This window comes from Penicillium solitum (genome assembly GCF_028829755.1).
Source record: "Penicillium solitum strain IBT 25940 chromosome Unknown utg000005l_segment0_segment0, whole genome shotgun sequence".
NCBI lineage: Eukaryota > Fungi > Ascomycota > Eurotiomycetes > Eurotiales > Aspergillaceae > Penicillium > Penicillium solitum.
The window spans coordinates 890,440-917,844 of NW_027072125.1; the positions used below are offsets into that span (position 1 = coordinate 890,440).

General features: G+C 46.9%; 9 protein-coding genes across 9 annotated transcripts; 1 reads left to right on the plus strand and 8 right to left on the minus strand.

Annotated features, from left to right (window-relative positions):
- Positions 1 to 313: 313 nt before the first annotated feature.
- N7455_007943 (uncharacterized protein) lies at positions 314 to 895 on the minus strand (the record flags this gene model as incomplete). Its single annotated transcript, XM_065605774.1, has 2 exons — positions 314 to 609; positions 805 to 895. The coding sequence occupies 2 exons, from the start codon at positions 893 to 895 to the stop codon at positions 314 to 316; spliced, it is 387 nt and encodes a 128-aa protein (XP_065460723.1).
- Positions 896 to 2,772: 1,877 nt separating this feature from the next.
- Positions 2,773 to 3,516, minus strand: N7455_007944 (uncharacterized protein; the record flags this gene model as incomplete). The annotated part of the gene is made up of 2 exons (XM_065605775.1): positions 2,773 to 3,124; positions 3,509 to 3,516. 2 exons carry the CDS (start codon positions 3,514 to 3,516, stop codon positions 2,773 to 2,775), a joined length of 360 nt encoding a protein of 119 aa, XP_065460724.1.
- Positions 3,517 to 4,317: 801 nt separating this feature from the next.
- On the minus strand, positions 4,318 to 4,671 carry N7455_007945 (uncharacterized protein; the record flags this gene model as incomplete). Its single annotated transcript, XM_065605776.1, has 1 exon — positions 4,318 to 4,671. One exon carries the CDS (start codon positions 4,669 to 4,671, stop codon positions 4,318 to 4,320), a length of 354 nt encoding a protein of 117 aa, XP_065460725.1.
- A 2,267-nt stretch (positions 4,672 to 6,938) lies between these two features.
- N7455_007946 (uncharacterized protein) lies at positions 6,939 to 7,297 on the minus strand (the record flags this gene model as incomplete). Its single annotated transcript, XM_065605777.1, has 2 exons — positions 6,939 to 7,234; positions 7,264 to 7,297. 2 exons carry the CDS (start codon positions 7,295 to 7,297, stop codon positions 6,939 to 6,941), a joined length of 330 nt encoding a protein of 109 aa, XP_065460726.1.
- Positions 7,298 to 13,251: 5,954 nt separating this feature from the next.
- On the minus strand, positions 13,252 to 14,759 carry N7455_007947 (uncharacterized protein; the record flags this gene model as incomplete). The annotated part of the gene is made up of 6 exons (XM_040955609.2): positions 13,252 to 13,737; positions 13,798 to 14,032; positions 14,079 to 14,127; positions 14,178 to 14,205; positions 14,330 to 14,649; positions 14,705 to 14,759. 6 exons carry the CDS (start codon positions 14,757 to 14,759, stop codon positions 13,252 to 13,254), a joined length of 1,173 nt encoding a protein of 390 aa, XP_040813848.2.
- A 1,353-nt stretch (positions 14,760 to 16,112) lies between these two features.
- Positions 16,113 to 16,676, minus strand: N7455_007948 (uncharacterized protein; the record flags this gene model as incomplete). Its single annotated transcript, XM_065605778.1, has 2 exons — positions 16,113 to 16,393; positions 16,586 to 16,676. The coding sequence occupies 2 exons, from the start codon at positions 16,674 to 16,676 to the stop codon at positions 16,113 to 16,115; spliced, it is 372 nt and encodes a 123-aa protein (XP_065460727.1).
- Positions 16,677 to 18,064: 1,388 nt separating this feature from the next.
- Positions 18,065 to 19,001, minus strand: N7455_007949 (uncharacterized protein; the record flags this gene model as incomplete). Its single annotated transcript, XM_065605779.1, has 3 exons — positions 18,065 to 18,598; positions 18,825 to 18,915; positions 18,976 to 19,001. The coding sequence occupies 3 exons, from the start codon at positions 18,999 to 19,001 to the stop codon at positions 18,065 to 18,067; spliced, it is 651 nt and encodes a 216-aa protein (XP_065460728.1).
- Positions 19,002 to 22,020: 3,019 nt separating this feature from the next.
- On the minus strand, positions 22,021 to 22,473 carry N7455_007950 (uncharacterized protein; the record flags this gene model as incomplete). Its single annotated transcript, XM_040955675.2, has 1 exon — positions 22,021 to 22,473. The coding sequence occupies one exon, from the start codon at positions 22,471 to 22,473 to the stop codon at positions 22,021 to 22,023; it is 453 nt and encodes a 150-aa protein (XP_040813992.2).
- Positions 22,474 to 25,137: 2,664 nt separating this feature from the next.
- Positions 25,138 to 27,255, plus strand: N7455_007951 (3'-5' exonuclease; the record flags this gene model as incomplete). Its single annotated transcript, XM_040955615.2, has 1 exon — positions 25,138 to 27,255. One exon carries the CDS (start codon positions 25,138 to 25,140, stop codon positions 27,253 to 27,255), a length of 2,118 nt encoding a protein of 705 aa, XP_040813879.2.
- Positions 27,256 to 27,405: the final 150 nt, after the last annotated feature.

A 27,405-nucleotide genomic window follows, 5' to 3' on the forward strand; every position in this document is an offset into this window, starting at 1 on the left:
AATCGTGAAGTCTGACACTTAATTAAATAAAATCACTGGCTGCAATCCAACGTTCATAGCATCCCGATCGCTTTGAAATTATATAGGTTCGAAGCCGCCGAAATATAGCCGTGTGGGATCATAGGATCCCTATATCAAGTTCGCCTAGGCGATCAGGGAGAGCAATTCGTATCGGTGGCATTCGATCCCAGCCGTGACCTAGATGGGAGACTGGGAATTAGTAAGGATAGTCGGTATAGGGGTGGAATGAGGTTACTTTACCTGCTCACAAGTTCGACCTTCCTGGGCACAGTTCTGAACACAGTTCTGGCAGTCATTTGAATTGCCGGAGTTCAAACGCACGGTCTTGAATCTCCTCAGCCCAAAGGGCGAGGAATTCATCAACGAGAATTTCCATTCTCGCCTCGATATCCCAGAGGAGGATGTTGGCTGTTGGGTGGTACGGGTCGGAGAATTCCAGGAGAATCATCTGGGCTTCGTATAGGAGTTGAGATGCATCACGCACGATGCGTATGTGTTCTTTCGCCCGCCGTACTGCCCGTAATCTGCCATAGGTGAGGTCGTCGAGGTTTGTATCCCCTATTGTAGGAATTGGCCGTTCGTCGGCCACTTATTCTGTGTCAGCTTTAGATTTGGCAAACAGCCGGCGGCAGAATATCTAGTGGAAGGGTGTATCTTACTTTGGACGTTCTTGTGGGTGTATGCGATTTGTGGGTGAAGTGGCTATGGTTAGAAGGCCCTAAACAACGACTGTGTTAGTCCCGTGTATTATATTTGATCCTCTTCTCGTAGACCGGATCATACCTTTCAGCTTTGGCTGTGATGATACTTGTAAATGCGGGTTTTCAATACATGAGAAAGAAGGGAGGAGGAAGAGAAGATAAATGGGAGGCATGTGGACTAAAGAGCAGTTACCCCAGGGGTGGGGAAGAGAGCGTACTTTCCCTAGGAAGGTGCAACTGCGATCCGTAGGTAAGACCACAGCTGCGTTAATGTACCCTGACCAATGCCCCATTGAAATAGGTAAAATAAAAAGTATATAGAGTAACCTATCACCGATAGCCAAGTTCTATTTGGTAGAATAGGAATAAAAGATAATGTCAACGAAAAGTAAGAACAAAGCATATCTTCTCGTCAGAGAGCCCGTTCGAATGACCGGTCCGTCTCCTCTTTGATCCATGGGCCAAGTAGTCTCCAAAACTCCCGCCATTCTCTGCTCCAACGCTGGCAGCGTTTGAACAATGGAATAAGCGCAGTATTTCAATGATACGTTCTTCCACAATGCTCAAACTGTCATTATTCCGGGTGACACCCAGGAGGTTACACCTGGATGCTGGTTGGTCTTCGCAGCTTTCAGTTGGAAACTCGGTTGCAACGGGGCATGAAGGGGAGAATTTTATCTCCATTTGCAAGCTCTCGGGTAGATTTTAGCCTACAAAATACAAGTCCTTGTCAGCTCCCTCCAATGAAATGTTAGTCAGAGACGAACTGATAGTACCTTTGATGATTTGTTGTGTTATGGAGGTCAGATTAAGATACGTGAAAGATTGAAAAGATTGAAGAGATCCAGTGGTAAGACCTTCGATCAAGAAGGCTAGGGGAGAAAGCGCATCTCCACGAAGCTGTCACCACCACCTCGAGAAGGACTGAGTGTAGGCTACTGAAGGCCTCCTAATGCTCACCCGGTAGTAAGAGCCACAGACCAACCTTCTTGATCCCCTTGCGCCGTGAAAGTGTATTATATCGATAGAATATATACCTGGTAAGCTATAGCAACTGCTAACATAATGTTAGATAGAGGTTTTAAGTAAGGTCCACGTGCAACTTGACTATGCCTAAATAGGAAATTAGGGCTTCCACCCAGAAGCTGCGAACACCCATTCACGTAACGTTGGCCTTCATTATACGGCATCATTCTTGCCTTCCGCTTGTATGGCGATCGGGCGTTATGCGAGTGTTACCAGTATATGTTCCAAATATCGGATCACGAGAGGACCAGAATTGGAGTCATAGTGAGAATCCACTAAACTTGGACGATAGCCCATTTGACAGGTACAATCTTGGAGCACCATGCGGTGAAGGTAAGACTGTTGGGTGGGGCGCACCCTAGCGGCACTGTGTTAGCGGGTCTAGCAGGTCGGTATTCGGTTTTGGGACCTCACCTAGGCTGTCCACTAGCTCCCCTCCAGCTAAATGCTCAAACCGTTGGTACATCTAAGTTGCTTCAGTCTGGTGAATGCCAATTGCCTTGCTTTGAAGATGCCAAACTGCCACGGTATGAGGTTATAGGCTTCCCCTCTACCTCTACAGCCATCAACAACCATCCAGCTGCACGGCATGAAGCAAAATTATTGTCATTTATTTTCTATCCTCATTTCCTATGCACTGAAAGAACCTCTTGTATTGTGCTGCTGCTCCAAAATCTCCACCCCCTCCGACAACGACGGCAGCCCCAAGAGCTCCAGCATCTCCAGCTCAAGTGGACGCGTTGTAGACATAGACACATCCATGGATGTTGACGTGTTGGGAGTTTCGATTAAACGCAGCGTAATGGATGGCTCAGGGAATCCTCAATACACCATCAATAGTTACAGTATTTCCAATTGAAGATATCATACACACTAGCGGCCTTTTGCCCCGAGTAGTGATCCGTGTTTGAAGTAATCTTACCCTTTTAGTAGGTAGAGACGGAGGTTGGAATTGCCAATTTTCGCACTAGCCTAGGCCTCTCACTAGGAACTAGCTTTGGCGTATGTCCGAGGTCTTGCACGACTAGCCTGTCACCTCACACCAGAGGTCCTGTTCGATAGCTTGGTCACGGTCTCGTTCTCGGCGTATCTCCATGAGTCGACACATCAAACGTACCATAATGTGCTCGAGTTGGCGAATGACGACAATTCCGGGGTTAGTCTCGCTTGTCGCCTCACTTATGAGCAGCAAGGCGTCTAGCTGGGCCATGCCCCCGGTGGCCTCCCGGATGGCCAGTCGGATAGCGATAGTGCGGGCCGCGCCGCGGACCGGCAGTTGCGTGAACAACTCCAATTGTGTGTCATCGGGGGTGGGGATAGGCCGTTGATCGGCCACTGGCTCCTTATCAGTCTTATGTTTAAGCGACGGAAGGGCACTGTAGGATTGGTGGGGGGGGGGGGATATCTTACTTTTGTAAAACTGGTGAATGGTTTGTCTCTCGTTTAATAAGGATGAAGAATCAAGTGTAATTCACTACCTAGACTCGGTCAGCTTATGGGTTTTGAAAGTCTTGGTTGTGTGCCTAGGAATCTTGCCTTTGAGAAAAGGTCTTAAGATCGAAGTTCTGGAAGTTTGAGAAGGAAGAAGAAGAAGAAAGAAGGATAGGCGATCGACGGTAGGGATATAAATATTATTTGCTATGAGAGAAAGCGCCTTCTTCGCGAGGAAGATGCGACTGCCACCACGAGAAGGAAAGGTAAAACATAATGAAGCCTTACCAACACTTATTTAATAGTAAGGGGGTCGAATATATAAATACTAAGCCATGACTAATTGTCCAATGATATTGGATATCTGGGATGTTAAAGAATGATATCAACAAAAAATGAGGGCGGAGTCATCAATATATAGGTGGTTAAGGCCTGAAATAAAGCATTCACAAATGTATTGCCATACATGATGACATTACACGGGGCAGCACGACGCTCTCTCGTGCTAGGAACCAAAGCAAATGGAAAAGCCACGCTATTGGCACCATTCATGTCCGGGGGGGTGCATGATATTTTGTGTGGTGGGAATAGCTTCATGTTATTAAAGCTCAGCACTTGGGTACTTTGCTTGATAAGACACCTCTCATTGTGATTCAGGTATTTTAATTTCTGCCTGTTTGAAATAAGGCACCAATATGGCACTTTAATTAAGGCATCATCTAGGCCAAAAGGTCCATTAGTTAGGACATTGGCCATTATGCCCCTTCGCAAACATGTAACACAATCCTTTGTTGGATGGTATTGTTGTGGCTTTTAGTTGTAGATACACCAAATGCCAATTCTATCTACTTAGGATCAATATACTAGAGTTATTACAAAGCTCTACTGATTAATGTGAGAGATGCATCATCAGATTCGATTCTTAGTAATTACAATGGTGAGTATGTGGCCATAACTCTCTTAGACTATTGGCTTTTGTACAGAAGGAACAATTGGAAATCAACAATTTGTTAGATTGAGCTTTTGACGAAAGAGAGAGATAAATGAGGATCCACTATGTACATCTGGAGAGATTAAAATTCCGCTCCGCCTTATGAAGTAGAGCGGGCTTGACTATGTGCTTTGACGTCCTCCCTGGCTAGTAGGCGATCTGGCGCCATAAGTCGTGCTCAGTTTCCAGCTCCCGCGCCTCTCCCTCTACTAGGGCTATCAGTCGACGAAGTAGCCTTGCGAGATGCTGCAGCTGGGGAATTACAAGCATATCCGGGTTGGGCTCGTGGCGCGAGTCCATTGTCTCGATCAGAGTATCAAGCCAGACCACTGCGCGTGTGGCCTCGCGTAGGGCACGTCGGATAGCCGGGGCTCGGATTGTCCTTCCCCGTCTCAGCTGGGTGAGCAACTCCATTTGCTCATTGTCCGGGGTGGGGATGGGCCGTTGGTCGGCCACTGACTCGTTGTCAGTCACATGGATGTTTAAGCGACGGAAGGGCATTGTGGGATTCGGGGGTATACCTTACTTTGGGAAAGTGGTAGACGTTTCGTCTCTCGTTTAAGAGCAAGAATAAAACGCAATTCAGCATCTAGACCCGGTCAACTTGTAGTTTTGCCGCAAGGCTTGGTTATGTGGCCAGGAATCTTACCTTTGGAAAGAGATGTGAAGATGGAAGTTCTACAGGTTTGAGAAGGGAGAAGGAGAAAGACGAAGAGGAGATTGCTGGTGGGGATATAAATATTACTTGCTACGAGAGAAAGCGCGACTCAACCCCCTCCTTTCCCCTCCCCTTTGACAAGAAACAGCCGATACGGATGGATAATAAGGCCTCAACAATGCATATTTACTAGTAATAGACTTAGACATATCTATACTGAACCATAACCGATGTTAGAATAATATTGGATACAGGGGGCTGTTCAAGAGTGATGTCAACTGAAAGTGAGAGCGGAGTGGTATCTGGCAATATATAGCTGGTTACGGCCTCAAACAAAGAATTCGAAAATCTATTGCCATATGTGATAAGATCCTGTGGGGCAGCACCACGGTCTCTCGCGTTAGGAACCAAAGCAAATCGATACGTAGGTTGACACAAAATAGATTCTGGCCTAGACTCTAATGGATGCCATTATCATGGCCTGTAGTCCCGAAAGAAAGAAACTAGAAGTGAGTTCAATCTACTTTCTTCTTGGTGTAAAGCACATATTGTAGAGCTAGGTCGTTCTACTAATGAAGGTCAAAGACCCATGGTGGAGTCTCATTTCTTGTGGCATCAATCTTAATGGTCCCACTTCGCCATCAACGTCTTCGTTAAGTATGTTGCTGCTTTCACCTAATCGACTCGCCAGTCCCTCAATCACACGTACTCCTACCCGATCAATGTGTCCTTCAATCCATATCACGTGAAGCTCGTCCAGAAGGTCCGCCATTGTTTTCTAGAACTCACGGAGCATAAGGAAGCCGGAGTGGGTCTAGTATTCGACCAAGGTGTTGTTACACAACACCTCAGAGTATGCAATCCTTCTGGCCACCTCCCCGGCTATCTCCCGGAATCTCTGGTCCGGCTAGTTGCCCATAGTGTTGCCCATAGTCTGAGTTTTGAGTATTTCCCGTACAGTAAACTCGTGAGGCCTAGTGCGCGAGGTATCGGGAACCTGCGCTGTATGAGAAGTGTGGGCTACTCTTTGTTTGGTGGGAGGATCAGCCTGTAGTCGGCCATAGACTCCTGTTTGATTTTGGGTTTGGAATATAGTTGCAACGGAGTACCGAGGGAACGTGGTGTAAATCGCTGTCCATGGCGTGGAGTATCTGGTGAATTGCTCCAGTGGAATCACCGTGAAACGCCTGCACCTCCCCGCTAACCGATTCAAGAGGGTCTCGGGGCTGTATCTTCCGTTCCATTTATTGAATGGTGGCCTCGCGATAGGTTTGTAAGCCGGCTGGAAATCGTGGTACATCTGCTTTCCATATACGGCGTGTGCAGGGAAGCTAGTGTCGACTGCATCTATGATCGGAGTGGCAGCGTTGATGGTATCGGGAATTGAGGAAGGGCTTAGTATCTGCTGGCCATAGCCAACCGCATTCACTGGTATCCTCGTGGCTCAGAGACCTTACGACTTGATATCAAAGGTCCCGTTAAGACCTCCTCGCGAACGTTCGGACAGCTCGCTAGATTGGACGGGCTGTTTCTAGAAAGCTGCGGAATTTATGTAGGTAAACTATTTGCACTATTTGCCCGATCCTGCTAGTCTTGTAAACTTCGGGTACGCACAAAGTGATCGTACCCTGAGTGCTGTGATACTCTGTCGTCTAGATGTAGAAATACCCAAAGAGAATTCATTTTCCTTGAAGTTGACAGACATATGAATGAAATTCCCCACCCCGGCTAATCAAAGCCAAAAATAGATATGAGAGAGATGAAGCTAGAGAAGCAATATGAAAGCCGGGTGCTCTGGGCAATCTCTTGTTGAGTGGAGCAAAAACGAAGCCTGCTACAGACCTAACGGGTTAAGTGCTGGAGCCAAATGCCAGACGTCGCCTGATCTCCAAATGTCATTGTTAGACTTCCATGTTGGTAATTAGAATTCTGACCATGCTACCATGAAACTGTTACGCCATCGATACCTTAAAACACAGAAAGTGGGAATGGAACCATATGTTTCGTTCAGGTGTTGATTCAACTTAAGCAAGAAGAAAGGGCAAGTGGTGATATCTCAATAAATGGAAGGTCTTATTCCCCATGGGTTTCCTTGCGCGCAAATCACATCCTACTCTGTGACTTGACGCCACAGGTCTTGCTCCAAGGCCAGATCGGCCTCCTCCCCCTCGCGTAAGGCAACAAGTCGGTGCATTAAGTCAGCCATTATGTGTTCGAGGGTCCGCAGAACGAGGATATCCGATGATTCGTCATCGGATATTAATCCCTCTAGGTACCCCATGTGAAGGGCCGCGATTCGAAGTGCCATGCGTCGAAGGTAGGGGCGCTCAATGGCGCGCAGCCTCAGCTGCGTGAGCAGGTCTAGCTGCTCATTGCTGGCGGTGGGAACTGGCCGTGGTGGATCCACTGTCTCCTTGTCAGCTTTGTGTTTGAACCTCGGATAGGGATAGTGTATCGCCTAGTGTGCATCACTGGTCTGGGTGATAACTGAAAGAATATTGTTCACTTGATTCCAAGGTTGTCTCGATGAGTAAAAGCACTAGCCTGGGTAAACTTATCATTTAGCCGTAAGTCTTGGTCATGGGGTTTGGAATCTCACCTTTGGTAGGACGTCCAATGTTTGGAGTGGGAATAAATTAGGGAGGGAAGAAAGAAGAAATAGAAGGGTAAGAGAGACGAGATTAAATACACGGAGTACTCAGCACGAGGGAAAATGCACTTTCGCGAGGAAGGTGCAACTATCACCTGCAAGAGCGAAAGAGTAAGGCTGGTGAAATGTAGCCAGCAATAATAGCGCACTCGCTATAAATCAACACCATCAATTCCTCCCCTCCCCGAAAATGATGTATAGTGTATACTTTACTAATATATAGATATCAAGGCACCATTGACAACAAAGTGATAGTTGATAGACGACTGACTAGTTGAATAGTCATTCTAAGGAGAGGTGAGAATAAAGTGAAAGAGTGATATTTGTAGCTACCCGTGGACCCTGTGACAAAGAATTGAAAACGTAGTATGATCTATATGGGGTCACTTGGCAAGCAAAGCTCGTTCTAGCTATAGAAAGACTGAAAGATAATTGATTGTCTGTTGGATGCATTGGAGCAATAGAAGACATAAATATATCTACATATTATTGTATGTCCTATCCCCCATAGGTTATGTTGTGCCTGAATCACATTCTACTCTATGACTTGATACCATAGGTCTTGCTCCAAGGCCACATCGGCCTCCCCCTCTCCGCGTAAGGCAATCAGTCGGTGAAATAGGTTGGCTATTATGTGCTCGAGGGTACGTAGAACCAGGATATCCGATGATTCGTTATCGTCCAGTAATCCCTCCAGATATCCCATGTGATCGGCCGCGTCTCGAAGCGCCATTCGTCATTAGTCAAAGGTAGGATTGGTCAGCCTCAGCTGCGTGAGCAACTCCAGCTGCTCATTATAGCAACGCCTAGACTGAGGTCGAGTTGGTTCCTGGGGACAAACGTAGAACGTTGCCAGATCCCCAAACGACGTCGTTGTATTTCCTTGTTGGTACTTTCAATTTTGAGCATGCGACCAGGCACCCGTTCGAGTATGGATCCTGTGGCACAGGCAAGGTGTGCAGAAACCGATATTTTGTGATCAGATCTTAATGCAGCATAGATGAGGGACAGGATAGAGTATGCACACGTGAATAGAGCAAAGGCCCTACCCTCTCCGCGGCCCCTAATACGTAGTGTGCTGTGTGAAGAATATTTCTGCCGACCTAGTCGGTTACTTCATGCCACAACCCTTGCTCCAGTGCTGCGTCCTCCCGTTCCTCCCTGCGCAGGGCAATCATTCCATCGATGAGGGCGACGATGATATCCTCCAATCGTCGGACAACTCGCCTGCATCCGGCAACCCCTCGAGGTAAAGCATCTCGCTGATGGCATTTTGTAGGGCCATCTGGTGGAGGTGAGATCTTCTCTCAGCTGCGTAAGCAGCTCTAGCTGTTCATCGTTTGGAGTGGGGATTGGGCGTGGTAGATCCTGTCTCCTTGTCAGCTTTGTGTTTGAACCTCGGATAGGGATAGTGTATCGCCTAGTGTGCATCACTGGTCTGGGTGATAACTGAAAGAATATTGTTCACTTGATTCCAAGGTTGTCTCGATGAGTAAAAGCACTATCCTGGGTAAGCTTATCATTTCGCCGTAAGTCTTGGTCGCGGGGTGAAGAAATTTCACCTTTTTTAAAGAGGTCCAATTTTGGAACCTCGGAAGTGTGATAAGTTGGGTAAGACGGAAGAGAAAGGTACGAGAGGGCAGATTAAATATAGGGAGTAGTCTCTGCGCAGAAAAACGCGTTTTCGCGAGGAAGGTGCGACTGAAGGCTAGTGAGGGTAGGTAGGGCAATAGCTATAAATAAACATCCTCACTTTCATACTGCCTTTCAAATTAGATATATTTTGTACAATATATAGATATAAAGGCACATTTGACTGGATAGAGCATTGGTGCAAGAGTGATTGTAAAAGGAAGGTAAGCGTCAAGTGAAATACAATGATATTTCTACCTACCCTGAAGGCCTGTAACAAAGGATACAAAACGCAGTGTCACTCCAAGAGGTCACCAGGCAAGCAAAGTCACTTCTAGCAGCACAAAGACCGAAGAATACTTGATTGTCTTTGCGATGGACTGGAATAATGGAAGAGATAAATTCATATGTATGTTGTTCTCTTCACCAATAAAGGTCACCCCTCACCGAATCTCAAATTCCACTGCCTGCTCGATCTACTGATCCCATGGAACAGGAAATTGCTCGAAAAGCAGGGCCATTCAATCCTCCAACTCTTGCTGTATTGGGATACCAGAATCGCCCGAGCTTGCACACTCATCACACCTACCACCGCAATTTCGCTGATGCTCCCCAAAAGAAAGATTCCATGCGATTTATTAACTGAACTTTAGCATCGATCGCGCATCGAAAAGTTAAGTATGGCTAGATGCTTGTGACTGAAATTGGCGCTGTGAGATCGAAGTGTGTCCCAGCGGTCATAGCAAGTTTTATGTGCTTGCTGGACGCACGGAGCATCATTTTCCTTGCTCTCCCCGTACTTGCGTCTATAATATCGTGGATCGTTCGACATTTCTTTGGGTCCGACCATCTTGCCAGAGCAATCGCAAGGCTGGGATGCTGACGCGGCGTCCTGGCTATGGCTAAATCGACAGCACTCTGTTTTCTGCTCCTTGCAGAGTTCACGTTTCGCTGTACCACGCATGGGCCTGATAAGTGGCACGTCTGCTATCCGGCATTGTCGACGTTCCCCACACAACCCTTGAAGTGCGGTATATAATGTTCCCGGCAAACTATCAAAACATACGATCATTATACCTGGTTTCTACTAGAACTCTCTCGCGGGCGAACATCCGCCGACAGGCATGAACACTGGGTTGCGTGAGCACCTCCAGCTGCGCATCATTGTGTGCAAGGTATAGGCCTCGGGTCAGCGACTATCTTCCTGTGAGCATTATGTTTGAAGCGCGATCTAGAGCTGGGAACAGACCATCGGGGGTTCTATCTCACTGCTTTATAAGGAGTAGTGAGTAGGCAGTTACTGTTGAGGGTATGCTCCAGATACTTAGCCGGTGAGACAACAAGCGTCGGTCCGCTCGTTTCATGGAAGTCTTGCGGAATCTCACCTTTGGTAGCAGGTCTAACCTGAAAGTGCTATCAATAGGTTGAAGGGGGTGAGAGGAAGGTGGAAGGGAGGTTTGCCAGGGCGGACCTTCGCCAGAATTATAATATAAGGGATGGAAAGTGGATTAGGCTTCAAATCAACCAAAGGAATGGAAGATAGAAATTATTGATTCCACGCAATTGCTCGTGACTTTGGAATGAGCAAAACAGGCTAGTTTTTGAGCCTTCCACTATGTACGGGACAGGAGATTAGGAGGGAGAGAGCTGATTGCTATGCATGTAGAGAGAGTGATCTACCGACTATCTACTGCCTGCGAGGGGCTGATGCCTGAGGCACCAACAGTGCCACCTAAGGCCGCCACAGCACGTCGCAGCTATAATTATTCTCTTCAAGATAGCTTAGGACATGGTATGCCTCCCGAAGCGCACTTTCTCAACCTCAAGCCTATCCGGTTGTCAATGGTTCCTGGAAGTGAAACAGTAAGGACAGACGACCCTAGCTTGAGTCGGGGTGGAACTGTAAGCACCGAGAGCTAAGGGGAAGATAAAGATGATGTATTGCCACAGCTACTGTAGTCCTACTAAAGGGGTAACTAAGTCAGGTGACTGAGATCGACGCATCGGTGACATCTGCCGCTCCCTGAAGGGTCGGCCGACCTCGGTTGACTGCTAGGTACATGTAAATGAAGTCAACGACGTATGTCGGACCCCAAAGAAACGCAACGATGAGAAATGGAAAGGAAACGAATCTGCCGGACACTTGAATCAACGGCGACACACGGAACACAAAATGAAAAGCGATGTGAAGGGCGACATGAACGACGCGTCAGTTGGCATTGTCGACGTTGTCATTGCTGTTGATGCATCGGTGTCAGGAACAGTCATTTTATAGTTAAGGTAATGGAAAATGAACATGCAAAATCAGTTCGGTGTTGATGTTCTATTAAGTGAAGGTTCTTACCTTGCGCACCACCCATTGTCTCATTGTATCTGGGTCCATATTCTGCGCTCGATGGACAGATCCCAGATTTCCTCGTCCTGTAGGCTAGTCATATGTTCCAATAGTTGTCTGACCCGGTTCTCCACAATGCATAGAGCGGGCACGCTAGCATTGCTCAAGCAGAGAATGGGGGTTGGGTTTTGTTGGGCCCAGCAATAGCTTAACATCTCGTATGCCTCGTCCAGCTTGGCTTCTCTACCTCCAGCCCATCCGGTCGTCAATGGTTCCTACCAGTGGAACGGTCATTTCAGAGTTGAAGTAATTGAAGCTAAAGCTTCAAAATCGTTCCATTGTTGATCTTTTATGAGTAAAAACATGTAGTTCGGTTAGAATTTCCAGTTGCTAGTCATTAAACCGAGGAATTTCACCTTTATTCGTTGTTATCTTGAGATCGACCAAGAACTGTGAATGGTGAAGTGGATAAAAGATGAAGAATACAGGAGAGGGCTTAGATAGGAATTCCCTCCAGGAAGGCGCGACTGCCAGCCTAATAACTAAGGATCAAGGCAAGCGACACCAATTCCCCAGTATTAGCTATAGCCACAAACGACTTGGGCAACCATATCATAGTCCTTATGCTTTCATTGTTAGACATGCTGGTTATGTATATAAGAAGTGATTGATAAGTCATAGTAATATGCTATTTGATAGATATATCGTTCCAGGCTGAGATCAACCAAAAGTAAGAGCGAAGCGAGTGTGAAGTGAAAGTTGGGTATATTAATATATAGCCAGTCGAACAAAGAATTATAGAATGTAATGTAATCCATCATGAAGTTCTTACGGCGGTGTATAGGACATAATCCGCCGGCTTCGGCTCACATTTGAAGGATCATAATCCGAGCAGGGTAATGGAAAGAAGGATCCATGATTTGAAGGCTGCAAGTCATTTACCAAGCCCACCGCTCCCCAGATAGCCTGCTTCTCAAGTTTATACAGACTTTATCGAATGAGTATCTTGAACATTCGCCCTACAAGTTCGATCATTCTTTCTTCTATCGTTGGGCCAGCACATGGTAGGATTGCCTTCGATCACAGATTGAGCGTATCTCATGATCTCAGTTCCCTCGCGTAGGATAGATCTCCGAACCCGAGCACATCCAGTCGCCCGAAGGTGAGCTTGAGTCAGGGGCTCTACCTGATAGTCGTTTAGAGTCAGAATGCGGCGTTCTGTGCCCACCTTTCCTAGGTCACCTTTGTGTTTGCGACGCGTTTACGACCAGGGGGTCTATTTCACTGGTTGTGACATTTAAAAGGAAGGTGAAAGGTCGCCGGCTTTAACAAACAATTCCACATGAGATATCGTTATAGAGAGAAAGTCATGAATCATAACAAAATTGTATGTGAAACAGCGCAAGATAATGATCATAATGACCTGAGCAAATGTTGAGTGCGAAGTGAGATTAATTCAAGAGCTGCTCACATGTTTCCCCCAAGTGCGACAAAGGCCCGGCGTGAACATGATGTTTGGCCAGGAATTCCAGAATTCCCTCGAGGGCCTTCCATCCCCCGTGACAATTTGTTGAGGGGCGACTACAAATGTAGGGCCTGAAAGTGCGGAGGGAGAGAGTTGATTTCTATGGAAAGATCTGCCAGCTACATATACCCGCAGGGGGTTGATACCTGAGACATCACCTGTGTGGCCTTAGGCCACCACAACACAATTCCCGGAGCATCATTGAAAACGTAGGAGCTGTCTGACGTGGGGATATCAGTGCCCACCTAATGGAAATAATTCAGGTTGCCTGTAGTAGGATGCTAGCTCTCCGCATTGGAAATACCATTGAGCTTTTCCAAGTACCGGCTACGAATCTGCTCGCAGACGCCCCAAATCCGTCTCCTGTTGGCAAGTCCGAAAATGTAATCATCATTCTCGGATGTGTACTGACTCTTCTTCTGAATGTCAAGAAGTAGCTTGGAAGTGTTGCCCTCCACTTCTTGGGATTGGAAAGCATCGATATCGTGCACCTCCCAAAGCCAAGGTATTTCACTCATCAACGTGCGTTTCCAAAGGTCGCGGGGTAAGGCAGTACTATGCATCGCCAATGAAGCGGCCTTTAGAGCGAGAATGGAACCAGCTGGAAGAAGTTTGAAAATCTCGTGTCGTAACTCAAATGGGAGAGTATTGAAAATATCTTCGCTGCGGGAATGCCGACTCGGTGCGGCCTTCTTGCTGAGGGATTTCGTGATAACATCAAGTTCGGACTCGAGCTGGGGAATTGCAACTGGATTGACGACCAAACTCTAGTCCCAGTAAGCGTTTGTTATTCCTTCACGAGTCGTCAATTCCACAAGGCAACGTACTTCTTGGCCTTGAGGATGATGCCAAACCTGTTCAGCAAGGGGCTCTGGTTCACCGTAATTAAGCTGCAGCCTGACGTATGGATCACCATTCAAATTTTCGAAGACGTCAAATAACACAGCTTTCTTGATCCGTTCAGGGCTCTCTTGACGGAGACATCTTCGAAGTATATCATGGTAGCAATTTGCATGGAAAGGAAACACACAAGGCAACCCAATTTCGGAAAAGTCATGATAACTATAAGCATTAGCAAGGAGTAACGAAAGGTGGGGGGGCAGCATACGCAGTCATAGGAATATCATCATCATCATCCCGCCAGGGAAGATTTGGATCTTATAATGAGATTAGTCAGTCCATTGAACATGGTTATACACAAACTCACCATCTACCCTGGAAACGTAGACTTGCCCCTACAAGACAGAGGTTAACCCTAATATTTTGTGTGCTACATCCATCCATGGAAAGATCCTTACATAATCCCAATAACGACCATCATCCGTGAGAAATGATCTAAAAACAATAAAAATTACATACTTTGTAGTGTTGTGGGTACGCAATAGTCACATACTTATCGTTTCCATGGGCCTCATCGTTAATACCCAGAACACAGACTTTGTCTAGCCATTCCAAGTTGCAGTCTCTGAGGACTTCGTACCGATAATAGTCCTTGTCCGTCCCTTCAGGATCCATATCAACTTCGCTAGAGAACGTACCACCACATATCGCACAATATATTTCCCATCCACCCATGCCGGTAGTTCCAAGGTTGAATGATTCCGGTAGTAAGTAAGGATGAGGATTACGGAAGACGTTGAAACTGAGTTTGTCACGTGGGCGTAATAAGGCAAAGTTCGCTAACACGTGGGAAGCTTATGTGCGCCCCACTCGTGAACAGTTACAGTATCATACCAATCTTGGAGGTTTCGTGAGGTTCGTGTAACTCCGTGCTTGTGGAATCAAACATGACCTAGTATCAAACAGGAAGGAAATGTGGGCTGGCAATTTGAAGGTTAGGTTAGCTCTAAAATCATGCAGCCCAGAAAATCACATATAATAGCTAATGTGCAAAATCCTAACATGACAAAAAGGGCCATTCAGGGTAAATTACTTCATTTATTTGCGGGTTCTTTATAGTGTCCTGGGTTAGAAAGATGAAGATAAATATCAACATTGGTAATGTGACTTACTATCCATCTTCCCTGGTGGTAGGCTCACTGGCGACTGGTGCTCACTAAGCGGTGCCGTTAGCCTGTTTCGGTCACTTCTCCAATATTGTTAGCTTTGTGTCAGGATTAGCGTCGGCAAAACGGGATCAGAGGATCAGGAGGTTATATATCTCACTTTCTCCGCAATTTTGAGAGTTTGTAACCTTAAATTGGGGGTACCGTTAGCTTCAGCCTTCACAATCACCAATTATTTGGTAGCCCATTGTTTCTCTAGTGATTGTGCGACCAGGTAAAGTTACCATTTAGTGCTCGGTGATGGTTGAATGTTGAAGCAAATCTGAAATTTGATCAACCAAAAGCAGATGAAGCTTTGAGAGGGAATTGAATAACAATTCCTGCGAGCAAACGCGTTTTCATGGCGAAAGAGCAACTTTCACTTGTCACTGTAATGGGAAGGGCCAAGTGAGGCCCACACCATATACGCACCCTGATAGTGATGACCAAGACTCCCGTCCCTTTGAAATTAGAGATCCTAATATATCGATCGTAAGCTATGATTCATGGCAGAATGAAAGTCGGAACAGTGCAACTTTCACTTCCAGATAGAGCAAGGCTGGTGAGTCCTAGGCCTTTCAAATTAGGCATGTTGATGGAATGCATAGATCGCAAGCTATATTTGACATAAAAATTAAATCCAAAACTGTGCTCTTAAAGATCCAATGTTGATCGAAAGGTAGGAGTAATGGATATTTGGCGATGTCACTGGGCTGTGTTGGTGTGTGGAAAGGGCACACATCTGGAAATGTTGCAAAAGCAGCATGATACTGACAGGGACTATGAGAGAACCCTTCATCACGAGGAATATGGGATGATGACCACCAAAGGTAACTCACAAATCATGTGAGGCCTAACCAATACTTGACTGCTACTACGTAGTTTGAACTCGAACTTATTTCCGAGGTTAAGTGATAGAACTCATACATAGTCATTGTGGATAACTGATAGGAAAGGGTTTTTTGAACATGCGCTCAGCAGAATGACTTTATCAAAAGGTTACACCGGATTCATATTATTCTTAGTCCATACTCCACTGTTTCCTCAAAATATGAAGTTTGTAACGCGGCTTTGGCCGGTGCCCATTTACCCGTAGACTACTCAACATCCTCTTGGGTTTGCTGTGCAACCATCTCGCCGACAAGCCCTTGCATTCGGCACTCCAGTGTAAATAGCATTAATGGGATCATCGGAGAGCAGTAGTAGGAGAAGGTCGTGCTGCGGTAAAGGTTCATCAACCCCGCACTAACACCCATTATGATGCGGGCCTCCTCCATAATCCTTTGTGAAATGTTCGCTCGATGAGTGCCTCGCACTCGGTGGCCTTGTTCCTGATTGGTGGGTAACGGTAGTCGCCGATTTCCGGTCACTTTTTCAACTGTGTTAGCCTTATGTGTGCAATGCGGCTGTTACCGTAATTATCGGAGACAGTCTCTCACTCACTGGCCGGCTTTGATAAATGGTGATTCTAACGGGAGGAAGAAGGTTGCAAAGCTCGAGCTGTAAATACCCAGTTTTTGTTAGCTGCTTATTGTGCTGTGGGTATTGGTCATAGGGTAATGGATCGTACCTTTTCCGTCGGTAAACGGAGGTGAGGTGAGAAATGCGTAAGTTGGAGAAGGAAAAGCAGAAGACCTTTTGGAAGGAGATGATATACCCATTCTTACAAGAGCGCGCGTTCCCTCGTGGAAGGACTAAACGCGACTTGTCACCTTCAAAATAAAAGCGCAAGACTGGCAGGGAAAGCCCAAATAATACGTCTCTGGTACTACGTAGTATGAACACAGACTTAGTTATGTTGATATAATATAGAAAATATAGTACCAAGGCATATATTGTACAAAATTCACTTTCTGATCACTTTTCAGAGAAGGATGAGCTCAACGAAAGATCAGGGTAAATTTATATTAATTGAAGCGGTGACTGCACCTCAATGTTTGGAATTCTTTCAGGCACTGTTCACCACCATCCGATTTTTCGCCCACTAGCCGACATGCTCTCAGGAATGTAGCCTACGTAGATCCCACAGAAGCCCTAGTATGAGTCTCTCCTCATTAGGTTGATGGAACAAGAGGTGTATGGGTTTCCGTTCCCATATAGGCAGATCAAGGCTGCACTAACTTCCATTATGATACAGGCCTCCTCCATTATGCCTTCCCGATAGTTTGCTGTCTAGCTGGGTGTTTCGGAATCGTAGCCGTGTATGCGGACCTTCTTGCTCATCACTGGGTACTGGCAGTGGCTGGCTCTCAGGCACTTTCCGATGTCGTTAGCTTCAGTGTGAACGGAGAATTGAGTGGGATGATCGGTGAAGGGGTCCATCTCGCTTACTCGTCTGCCTTTGATGGGTTATGCTTCTAAGCAAGCAAGAAATGTGGTGGTATCCAAACTGTAAAATACTCAGTCTTTGCTAGCTCCGTATGCTTTTGTAAATTCTAATCATAGACGAAGGGATCGTACCGTAGTTTTTGTCCAGGTGGGGTGTGAAGCGTAAATCTTTTTGGAAGAAAGGAAATGTAAAGGTATACTGTTTTCAGGTGTACGGCCTGTCAACCGGGTAAGATACGATGGTAGGAGAGAGGAACAGATTGTATTGCCTTCTTGATGACAAGACTAATTCTTGGCAGAGCCAAGCGGGATCCAGGGGAACCCCGGACTATGTATCACTATACCCCGCTTCTATCACGTAGAGACTATGTGATGATCAGGCGACGAATCACTCCCGTAACCTGTAAGGATTGTTATCCGTTACAATTATCCCTCTCTCCTGAAAGGATGTCCTTATCCGAAACGGGGGGTGTCCCCGAATTAGATATTTCGAAATAACAAAGCATGGGGGAGTAATCGGTGATAATTCGTGATAAAGGAGATATGTTTAGAACAGTATAAAAGACTTCAATCGTCGTTGTAAGTCTTTATGCGCGGGTACCTAAATAGGCCCTACGTAGGTCTCTCGATTTCTAGATATGAATTTATCCTCGAGTTTCCTACTATACCTACTCCTCGTGCAAATCCGATCTAGTTGAGAAATACGTGGTGTATGTAATGCCTACGTACTAGTATCAATAACTGGGATGTGACTGATACCAGCGAACCGTTCTCGATTCAGTGTTTCCTTAACGTCGCGAACTCGAAGAAGTGCCAGTAATGTATTCGACGGCACTCGTGCTGCGATTGCCCTGCTGAGGGGATATGGGGAGATGCCTACGATTTGGTATCGATTCTCGACTAGGCCGCCTGGGTTTATTCTGACGATAACGGGTATTATGCACAAGATAACGATTATTTGGAGACGGTGAACGACAGGGTCCTCATGCTTTTGAAAGTCTTTGTGGCTGCGCATGGCCTCGCCAAACTTAGAATTGTCGATCAACTCCTGAACAAGCTCCTGGATATCCTGACGGAATGCTACGATCCCGGTATACCAAGACCGAGCCGACTCCTCTGCGGCCCGCAATCGATGGTATTGCGTGCTTTCCGCAACGAGCGCAACCCACTCAGGCTTATAGCTAGAGGCAGGGGGTTTAGGGAGGATCAGGGGAACCCGGTTTGAAACCCACTGGGAGTAAGCGTCCTTGGTTCCCTACACAAAACAAAATTGAGTGGGACGAAATACTAAGGGAACGGGCCCGAATTGCTAACGATATATGCCTGTGGTAGGTAGGTTCCGGGGAGAGAATATGTACGGCGGCAGGCTTTGACGAAATTATCGAAAGACGCGACAAGGTGTCGCACATAACCCGCAACGGCATCGATAAGCTCCCGGGGCAACAAAAATTCGGACGCTTCATCATTATCATAATCCATACCATAACCTCCGTCCTTGTTAGACTAGAACTCGTCAACCCACGAGAGACAAGCACGCAGCTCGAAACGGTGTCCCTCGACACCCTCAGGGACCTAAGAGTTGTCAGCACGAATACCCACCAAAACGCAACAGCGACACCCAAGGGGACATACCGTCTCGCAAGGCTTGTGCAAGCCATTGCAGTGGGAACAGCTCTTGTCATCACACGTGGCGGCATAACACGCCACAGAAAAAGGACGCGACGAGACCGAGTCATCCTCGTTCCAGTCACGAAAGTAGAACACGGCTGTTTGAAAGCTGAGGTTTAATGGCACTCCCTATGAGAAAGCGCATTTTCGCGAGGAAGGAGTAATTTTCACTTGTCACTTTCAAACGCAAATCACAAAGCAAGTGAGGCTTAACCAATATCAAAGTTAAACTGATAGAATCCATAAGTTAGTACTAAGCCACATCTGATAGGACAATCGCTTTTGAGAGATTGGTCATGGAAGGATGGCCTTACTAAAAGGTCAGGGCAGATTGATGTCATTCGAAGATGTCTCTAGACGATGTCTTCCACGAGCGGTTCAGGCAAAGTTAGCCAAAATCCATCCTTTCGTCGAGCTGTCCAAATGTTCCTGCAGTGACGCCTAGTATGACACGCGCCTCCTCCACGATGCGGTGGTGAGCTTCTTCTCGCTCGATAGCACACACTCGTAGCTCCGTTAGAATACCAATGTGCTCGTCATCTAGTGACGGCACTTGTCGATTGTTGGCCACTGTTCCAATTATGTTAACTTGGTATCCGCAGCAGGTTGGCGAGATGGGAGCTGGGAATCGGGGGGTAGGGGATCCAGGGACAGAGCCGGGTGGTGTCTCACTTTATCATCTGGTCCCAAGAAATCGCGCCCCTAAGTGGAAATAGGAGTAGAAGTGGTCAAGTTAAGCCGGCAACCTTTCGCTCCGTATTTCCTTTTAAATCTTGGTCATGGACGAAATAATCGTAAGTTTTGGTTTGGAGGTGGAAGCAGAATTTGGAAGGTTGAAGAAGGATGATTGTTTGACAGGATCTGAAATATTAATTCCTACAAGAAACCACGTTCTCATGAGGACGATGTATCTCTTACCTCCGGAAGTACATAACGGGGCCTACCCAATAGTTCCCTTGTAATATGAATGCCCGATTAATTACGGGCATAGAACATACAGAAGGCATAAGTTGTGGTTCATTGGTAAGTCAGAGGGTGTTGTTCACAAAATACGTTATGGAGTAATTTGGAGTTGTTCGCATCTTATTGTTCGTTGTTTCTCCATTCCGTTCCTTGCGCAATATTCCTACATACCCGTTCCTCCGTCCAATGATCTGCATTCTGTTGGGTTGCAGTCCAATCAATCCGCCCAGTAATAGCAAAATTCGATCCTCCAGTGCTCTCATCATTGCTGGTATCAATCGGACCGGCGGAAGTTCAGGTTGACGTTTGAGATGATCAAAAGCCTGAGTAGTCGTCTATTGACGGCAGTCGAGATACGCTACCGTTAGGGGTCCAGGCCAGTAATTATTCTGGAACTGGTCTAGCGGCTTAGAAACGCCACACTCTAAGGACGTTCGGCGCTTCGCCCGCGGAACGTGCCGTGGGTGGATCTGTCTGGGGTGTGGTTGGGAACCGCGCATTGTGCAAGTGCTGTAGCTCACTTGGTTGGTATCTGGCTCTGGGATGATTCTCTGTCCAAACTTTAGGTATGCTGGTGGGTTTAACCTGAAGAACAACCCCATCGTTAGTTCCTTGCTTCATCATAGATCCTGATCATGGAGTAGATGATCGTACCTTTGGGGGTTGTGGAGGTCGTTAGGTGTGGGAAGGTATGGTAGTTGCAGAAGAAACCTTGCAACGGCAAATTGCTTGCGAGATTAAATAGGGATTCCTGCAAGACAGCACACCATCACGAGGAAGGCGCGATTGTCACCTTCCAAAGGAGAGAGCAAGGTTCCAAACCCTCTTCTGGTATAGCCTCGCCCATGAAGCAAGTCCGTATTTTCCATATATATAGAGATAGTCCCAGGAAGTAATATATTATATAAGACCAAGTTAAAACAAAGGGAGAAGTGAGATTCAGCTAGTTCCTGATTTGTATATGATGATAATGAAACATAAATAGAAAGGGAGGTTTGGCAGTGCCAGAGTTGGGGATTATATATGAATGCCAGCGGTAAATTCAGATGGTTTTATGACCGCCCAGGGGCAATGATCCATCTGGGTGTAGTGTTCCGGTAAATATGTCCAGTAGATTCTACCAACTGAAACACGGATTTTACTAAAGAACTCCACCTTCTACTACAGTAAGCGTCTACTATATACCCTAAAACCTATGCCGAGATCATAATAGCGTTGCAACTTATCATGTACTCTATATCCCGTATGATTGTGATATGTCTGATGAAATCAAAGCTTGTTATCAAGGACTTCAAAACGAAGATAGTGCCGTTAGAAACCAATAGTACTATTTAATTGGGTTTCTGTTATCTCTAGGTTCTACCCATTTGCCGATACGCCACACCATGGGTGGACCGAGGTATCATTCTTATGGCAGGTGGGATTATAGGTGATCCTGTGTAACGGAATATGTTTGTAGAAACCGCGAAGAAACGCTTGAATGTATGAGACTTTACAATTCGACAGTTTCGCTGTCTGCGACATTCTTCAATGTCAAGATCTAATGGGACTCCATATGTAGTCTTTTCGCTTATTTTTAATGCTGCTATTACTCCATCTGATCCCGGATTCCCTGAAATATGACACCGTCTTCTATGTTTCATTATATATTCTTCTTCCTTGGTCTCAATGTAAACTACTAGTTATGGAATTTAGTACAACTCGAAGCCTCAAATGACATCTGATATTTGAAATCTAACATTGCGAGTCAATTGAAGACTATAAACTTGATTAGGCTGTACACTAAACATTGAGAAGGTCTTGGCTCTAGTGCATCCATTTTCGATGTCAGAGTACCCAGGTTGGTCATGTTGGCAGCTTCGAGCGTGTCGATATTAAGAGGTTTCAACTTACAAGACAACTAGTTTTGATCAGTCTTCGGTTTACCACGGACTTTACCCGCGGGATATATGTGTAACATACGATTTGTGGGAGTAGTAGGTCCAGTTCGCATTGTTAAAAATCAAGGCACCGAGCGCTTCGTAAAACCCATGGAGTTGCTGAACATCACAGAAGATGGAGCCGTATCGGAACCTCCATAAACACAAATTCGCAGCTGCGTGACCGGCTCGGGTCCCGTATTGGCGAGGGCCTGTATTGGTGAGGGCCTGTATTGGCGTGGGTCCAGGTCACAGCAATGCGATTCGTACGCAGGGAGGCTGACGTGTCCTCGCTGGTCTGTGACCAGGAGGTTAAATTAGTGATCATCGCGCGCTCGGTGAAACGAGAGACCTTGGCCAAGAGAACACTTGATGGGGAGCCCCTGGGGGACCGGTTGAGCTTTGGAGACACAGCAAGATGGCAAAGTATACGGACCGTAGCCACGTCCTCGGCGTCCTCGGCGGCCTCCTTCACCTTGTCGAGTATCTCCTTGGCGACTATGATAGCCTCCAAGACCCCCAGGAGCACGTTTTTGGCAGCGATGAGGAAGGTCACGGCCGAGGCCATGGAGGCGGACATCTCGAATAGAGGCTAGTAGTGGCTGTCAGTCCAGCAACATCCAGGATGGGGGTGACCCATTTACCACCGCAAACACGAAAGTGGACCAGGGCGTGAGTGGGTTGAAGTAAGATGTGAGCAGGTGAGACTATAGCACTCTAACAGTCACTGTGTCAGCCTCGGTGACAGGAACAGGGAGTTGTGGGTCTTACCTTTAGCAAAGCTTTGAATTGCAGCGTGCGAGCGTGAGCCCAGTTCATGGTTGCGGGGCTATCAGCCGACACGGCTGACCAAGTAAGGGCAGCTGAGCTTGCACTCGGGGGTGGAAAGGTGTCTCGATTAGGATGTTGAAGACGCTACTGTGGACATCCTGGGTTAAATGAGAGTAGCGGAGCCCCACGGTCTACACATGGAGATGGGGGATATTATCTACAATCACAATCTGCTATTTTGGCTTCTCATCTTTGTATAGGACGGAATCGGTTGGAGGGTTATAATTCACGTTTACGACCGTATCCGAAGGTTTATCTTTGCGTATGGCGATGAAAGATATTCTGTGACAAGCAACAAATGCTAGTTAGCCTTTTGTTTTATCGCCAATCTCCCGGATGGGGCAAGCAGGTTCATCTCTTAGGGCTATGGTATGTTTATCGAAGCGTTGCAGGCGTGCTTGTAAGCAACTAGGCTCCCAACCCATTAGATCAATGGGAGATGAAGAGCTAGAGCACCTCGCATAGGTACGTGAGCGGAGGATCCAGCAAGTGGCCACGCTTGTCTGGGCCTTGGAACATCTTCAATGGCTAGAAGAGCTACACTGTTGAATTGGCGAACTTAATCACATCACCAATCCCGATGTGCGTACCCAGTTCAAGATGCCGAGCTTATGGCTGACTCACTTCTGCATCATAGTTAGAGTACTGTCGAATTACTAAACCACGCAACTGGAATAGCGTACCACTAGTTTGGCAAATCCCCAGAGATGATTGACGAGAGCTTTTCTACCCCTATGTCTTCCCGAAGTTCGCCACTTTCCTCTTCTCGGCTTTTCCAAGAGAGCACGGTTGGGGCCTAAGGCAGAGGAGTATCTAATTTTGCGGCGGCATCCAAGAGGGTGCTTGTGCTTAATAATTTGTATGTGGTGATTGATGGATACTAAAAAGATACAATTATCCTTTGTTAGCTTTGTCATTCATCATAAATCTGGGTCATTGGCTCTGGAGTTTCACCTTTAGCGGACGGTTATTGGTGGAATTGTTAAAGATATCAGAAGAGGACTAAATGGGATCTTAAATAGCAATCGAGAGACTGCCTCTTCACGAGGAAAGTGCGACTGTCACCTTCAAAATAAAGGAGCGAGACCACGACTCCGGGCCATGACCCAACTCAACATTTTTATATATTTCAAATTAATCCTCATAATAAATAACATAATTAGGCTGTCTTTAATGAAACTTCCATATATAACAGAGGGATGTCCCAATGAAACCTTAGAGAAAGGTGGGCTAGGCAGTTGATGGCTATATAAGGTCGTTGTTGGCTTGATTGCCCTGTCTAGCGTAGTGACGTGCGCGCACCAAGCCTCAAATATGTAAACGCAACATCAATTGTTTGACTGAGTCTCTTTTCGTTGCTTCCACATCATAGCCAATCGAGGTATTGCTCTAGTGTCCTATTAAAGAGGGTGCTAGCTGTAACCAACTATATTATAGCCCATGGAAGTATCGTATCATTTATGAGGCGTATGGCACCCGCTTTAACGCCTAGGCAACGCCTAGGTAACGTCAAGGCAACGTCAAGGTAACTTCCGAGTGACGGGAACCAGCATATTAGCTACGCTCGTAGTATATTTTATAGATAGCATATATAGCAGCTACAGCACCTACTTTAACGCCTAAATAACGTCGAATAATGTCTAAGTGACGGGAACTAGTATATTAGCTATACTCGTAGTATATATTTATAGATAGTATATATAGCAGCTATAGCACCTGCTTTAACGCCTAAGTAACGTCGAAGTAACATCCAAGTGACGGGAACTAGCACATTAGCTACACGCGTGGTATAATTTTACATATAGTATGCATATTAGCCATGGTGCCTGCTTTAACGTCTAAGTAACGCCCAAGTAACTAGAACCGTACATTAGCTAAACATTTCTTTTATACTGATAATGTAGATGGCACACATGGTACCTGGTTTGTTGGGTGGCGCGTAGCTGCGGTATCAAACACATTTAAACGCGTTTGTGGTCGACAATCTCCCATCTTACCTTCTTTCATCTTACATATTCCAACAACCGGACACACTAAGGGTACGATCGTACGACCCATCAACCCACCAACCATGGATGGCAAAAGTCCCAAGGATGGTCAGCCCGACAGCCAACCGCCTCAAGGAATCAAAATTCCATGTCCTGTCTGCAAATACCGGAAGTTCAGGTCAGAGCAGGCGTTTAGTGATCATATTCAGGATGAGCACAACATCTTTGCATGTCATAAATGCGATGCACTCTATGCATGTAGGGATGACCTAGCTAGGCACAAAAGCGAGATACACGGCAAAGTCAATTACAAACCCAAGTACAAGAAGAAACACAAGCAGAAAAAGAAAGGCAAATTCAGGCCTGTAATCCGAAGTGTCTCCATGCCTGCATCAGAGGATACATCGTCGACTCAACTGCCAACGATGCAGCTTCGTCCACAGCCTGCACAGCCCCGTCCATCAACCACCCATGCCCGCCAACCATCCACTGAGACCCGGAAGTCACCAGCCCAAATCCGACAATCAACCATGCAGCCCGGTCAGTCATCCGCTCGGGTCCATCAAGAAGATGAGCAGAGCCATCCAGCACCCGCTCAAGTCTTCCGATCACCACACAGACCTGTTTTTCATCCACAACATCAGGTCCGTCAAATACATCCACTCCCTCCACGACCAGTGAACGTCCCTCAAGTCCCGATAGAAGCCTATCAAAAGCCTTCCCGCGGCTTTCAGGCGCCTTCTCAAGCCTTCCAACCAACAGGACGGGTTACTCAAGTCCCAGTGGGATTCTCTCAAGCATCTAAAGTCTTCCAATCAGTGGGAGTCCCTGGATCCCCAGCAGGGTTTTACCAGCCACCTGCTGAATCCTATCAGACACCAACCCCGACCTATCAAACACATCCTCGTCGCAGAAAGAACAAGGTACAGGTCTATCAGCCCCCGCTGCAGGTGCCGGAGTTACCAGAAGAGAATCATCAGTCTCCACAAGGGCTCTGGAACTCTCAGTTCCTTAATCAAGAGCCTCAGCATCAACAGTCTCAGCATGAAGACCACGTCTTCCGGGCTGTAGACCCCCCTGCACGGGACTCAAACTCCTCAGAGCAGTACTCTCAATCCCCTATTCATGACTCTCAGCAAGCAAAGGAAGTCTCACATTTCCTCCAACTAGGCTCGCAATCTCTACAGAACTCTCATCTCTTAGTGCAGGACTCTCAATACGCGGATATTCCTCGGTCCCTAGAAGACACTAAGTCCCCAGACCGAGCCATTCAACAAGCAGAGCAAGTCTCTCAGTCTTTTTCACGAAGCTCTCAGTCTCTGGAATTAGGCCCTCCCCTGGAACTCTCTCGGCTCCCACTGCAGGTCCCTCAAGAAGCAGAGAAGGTTACTCAGTCTCTACAAAAACCCTTTCAATTCCTAGTTTGTCACTACGAACAAGCAAAGGCAATATCTCATCCTCCACAACCCTCTCAGTCCGCCGTGCATATCTCAGACCAAACGGAACAATCATCCAACTCCTCACTGCAACTATCCGCCAACGACTCCATCGCCGCAGAAGCAAACGAAACCGACAGAGCAACAACCTCAATCCCAGCAACAAACCCAACAACACCTGACCTCTTCATCCCACCCCCACCAACAGACCCAACCTTCAGCCTTGTCTACGGCACAATGCCACACCGGTGGACCGACCTCGAACCCCTCGAACAAACCCTCATCATCAGATCCCTCCTAGCAAAATGCCACTCCCGCCAACTCCTATACTCCCAAGGCTACAACGCCCCAAGAACCATCAACACAAAATCCTGCGTAAACCAAGGCGAACCACACCAGCACCACATCGACCCGCGCCCCACAAACCCAAATTCAACACACCGAAAGGCAATAGTCTTAGACTGCGAAATGATCGAAACAACAGTCTGCACCAGCGAACTAGCCTTCATCGCCGCAATCGACTTCCTCACCGGCGAAATCCTGATAAACAGCTACGTGACACCAACAGCACCAGTGACGAACTGGTTGACACCCGTTAGCGGAATCACGCAGGAGAAAATGGACACCGCGATCGCAGAGGGTAATGTATTTGTCTCTAATGCCGATGCGCGTGGCGCATTGCGGAAATTCTTGAATCGTGATACCGTTCTCATTGGACATGCTCTTCAACATGATCTACGGACATTGAGTTTGATTCATGGTCGGATTGTGGATACGTCTGTGATTACGTCTGAGGCGGTTTTTCGCAATGTTTCGTCCAACATGACTTTGCCGCGGATCTGGGGACTGGAGACTCTTGCGGAGGAGTTGATTGGGATTAAGACTCAGGGGGGTGATGAGGGACATGATTCGCTTGAGGATGCGCTGACTACGAGGGAGATCTTGATTTGGTGTTGGAGGTGTCCGGACTGTCTTAAGGATTGGGCTGAGAAGACTCGGGATTCGCTTGCGCATATGAGGAATCGGAGAGGTGTGAGGAGGAATCGGGGGAATGAAGGTGGTGGTGCTAATGCGAATGATGGTCAGGAGGAGCGGACTGCGGAGTGAGGGGATCTTGACTCTCATTGCGTTGAGGTGGAAGGGGGAAGTCATTTAGTTAAGGATGGTGAATAAGGCCATTCTCATACTGGTCATCATGTCTGGTCGGGCCGTTGGTCAGACTGGGTGGTGGTTAATCGGTTTGGGTGTGGTGAAAAT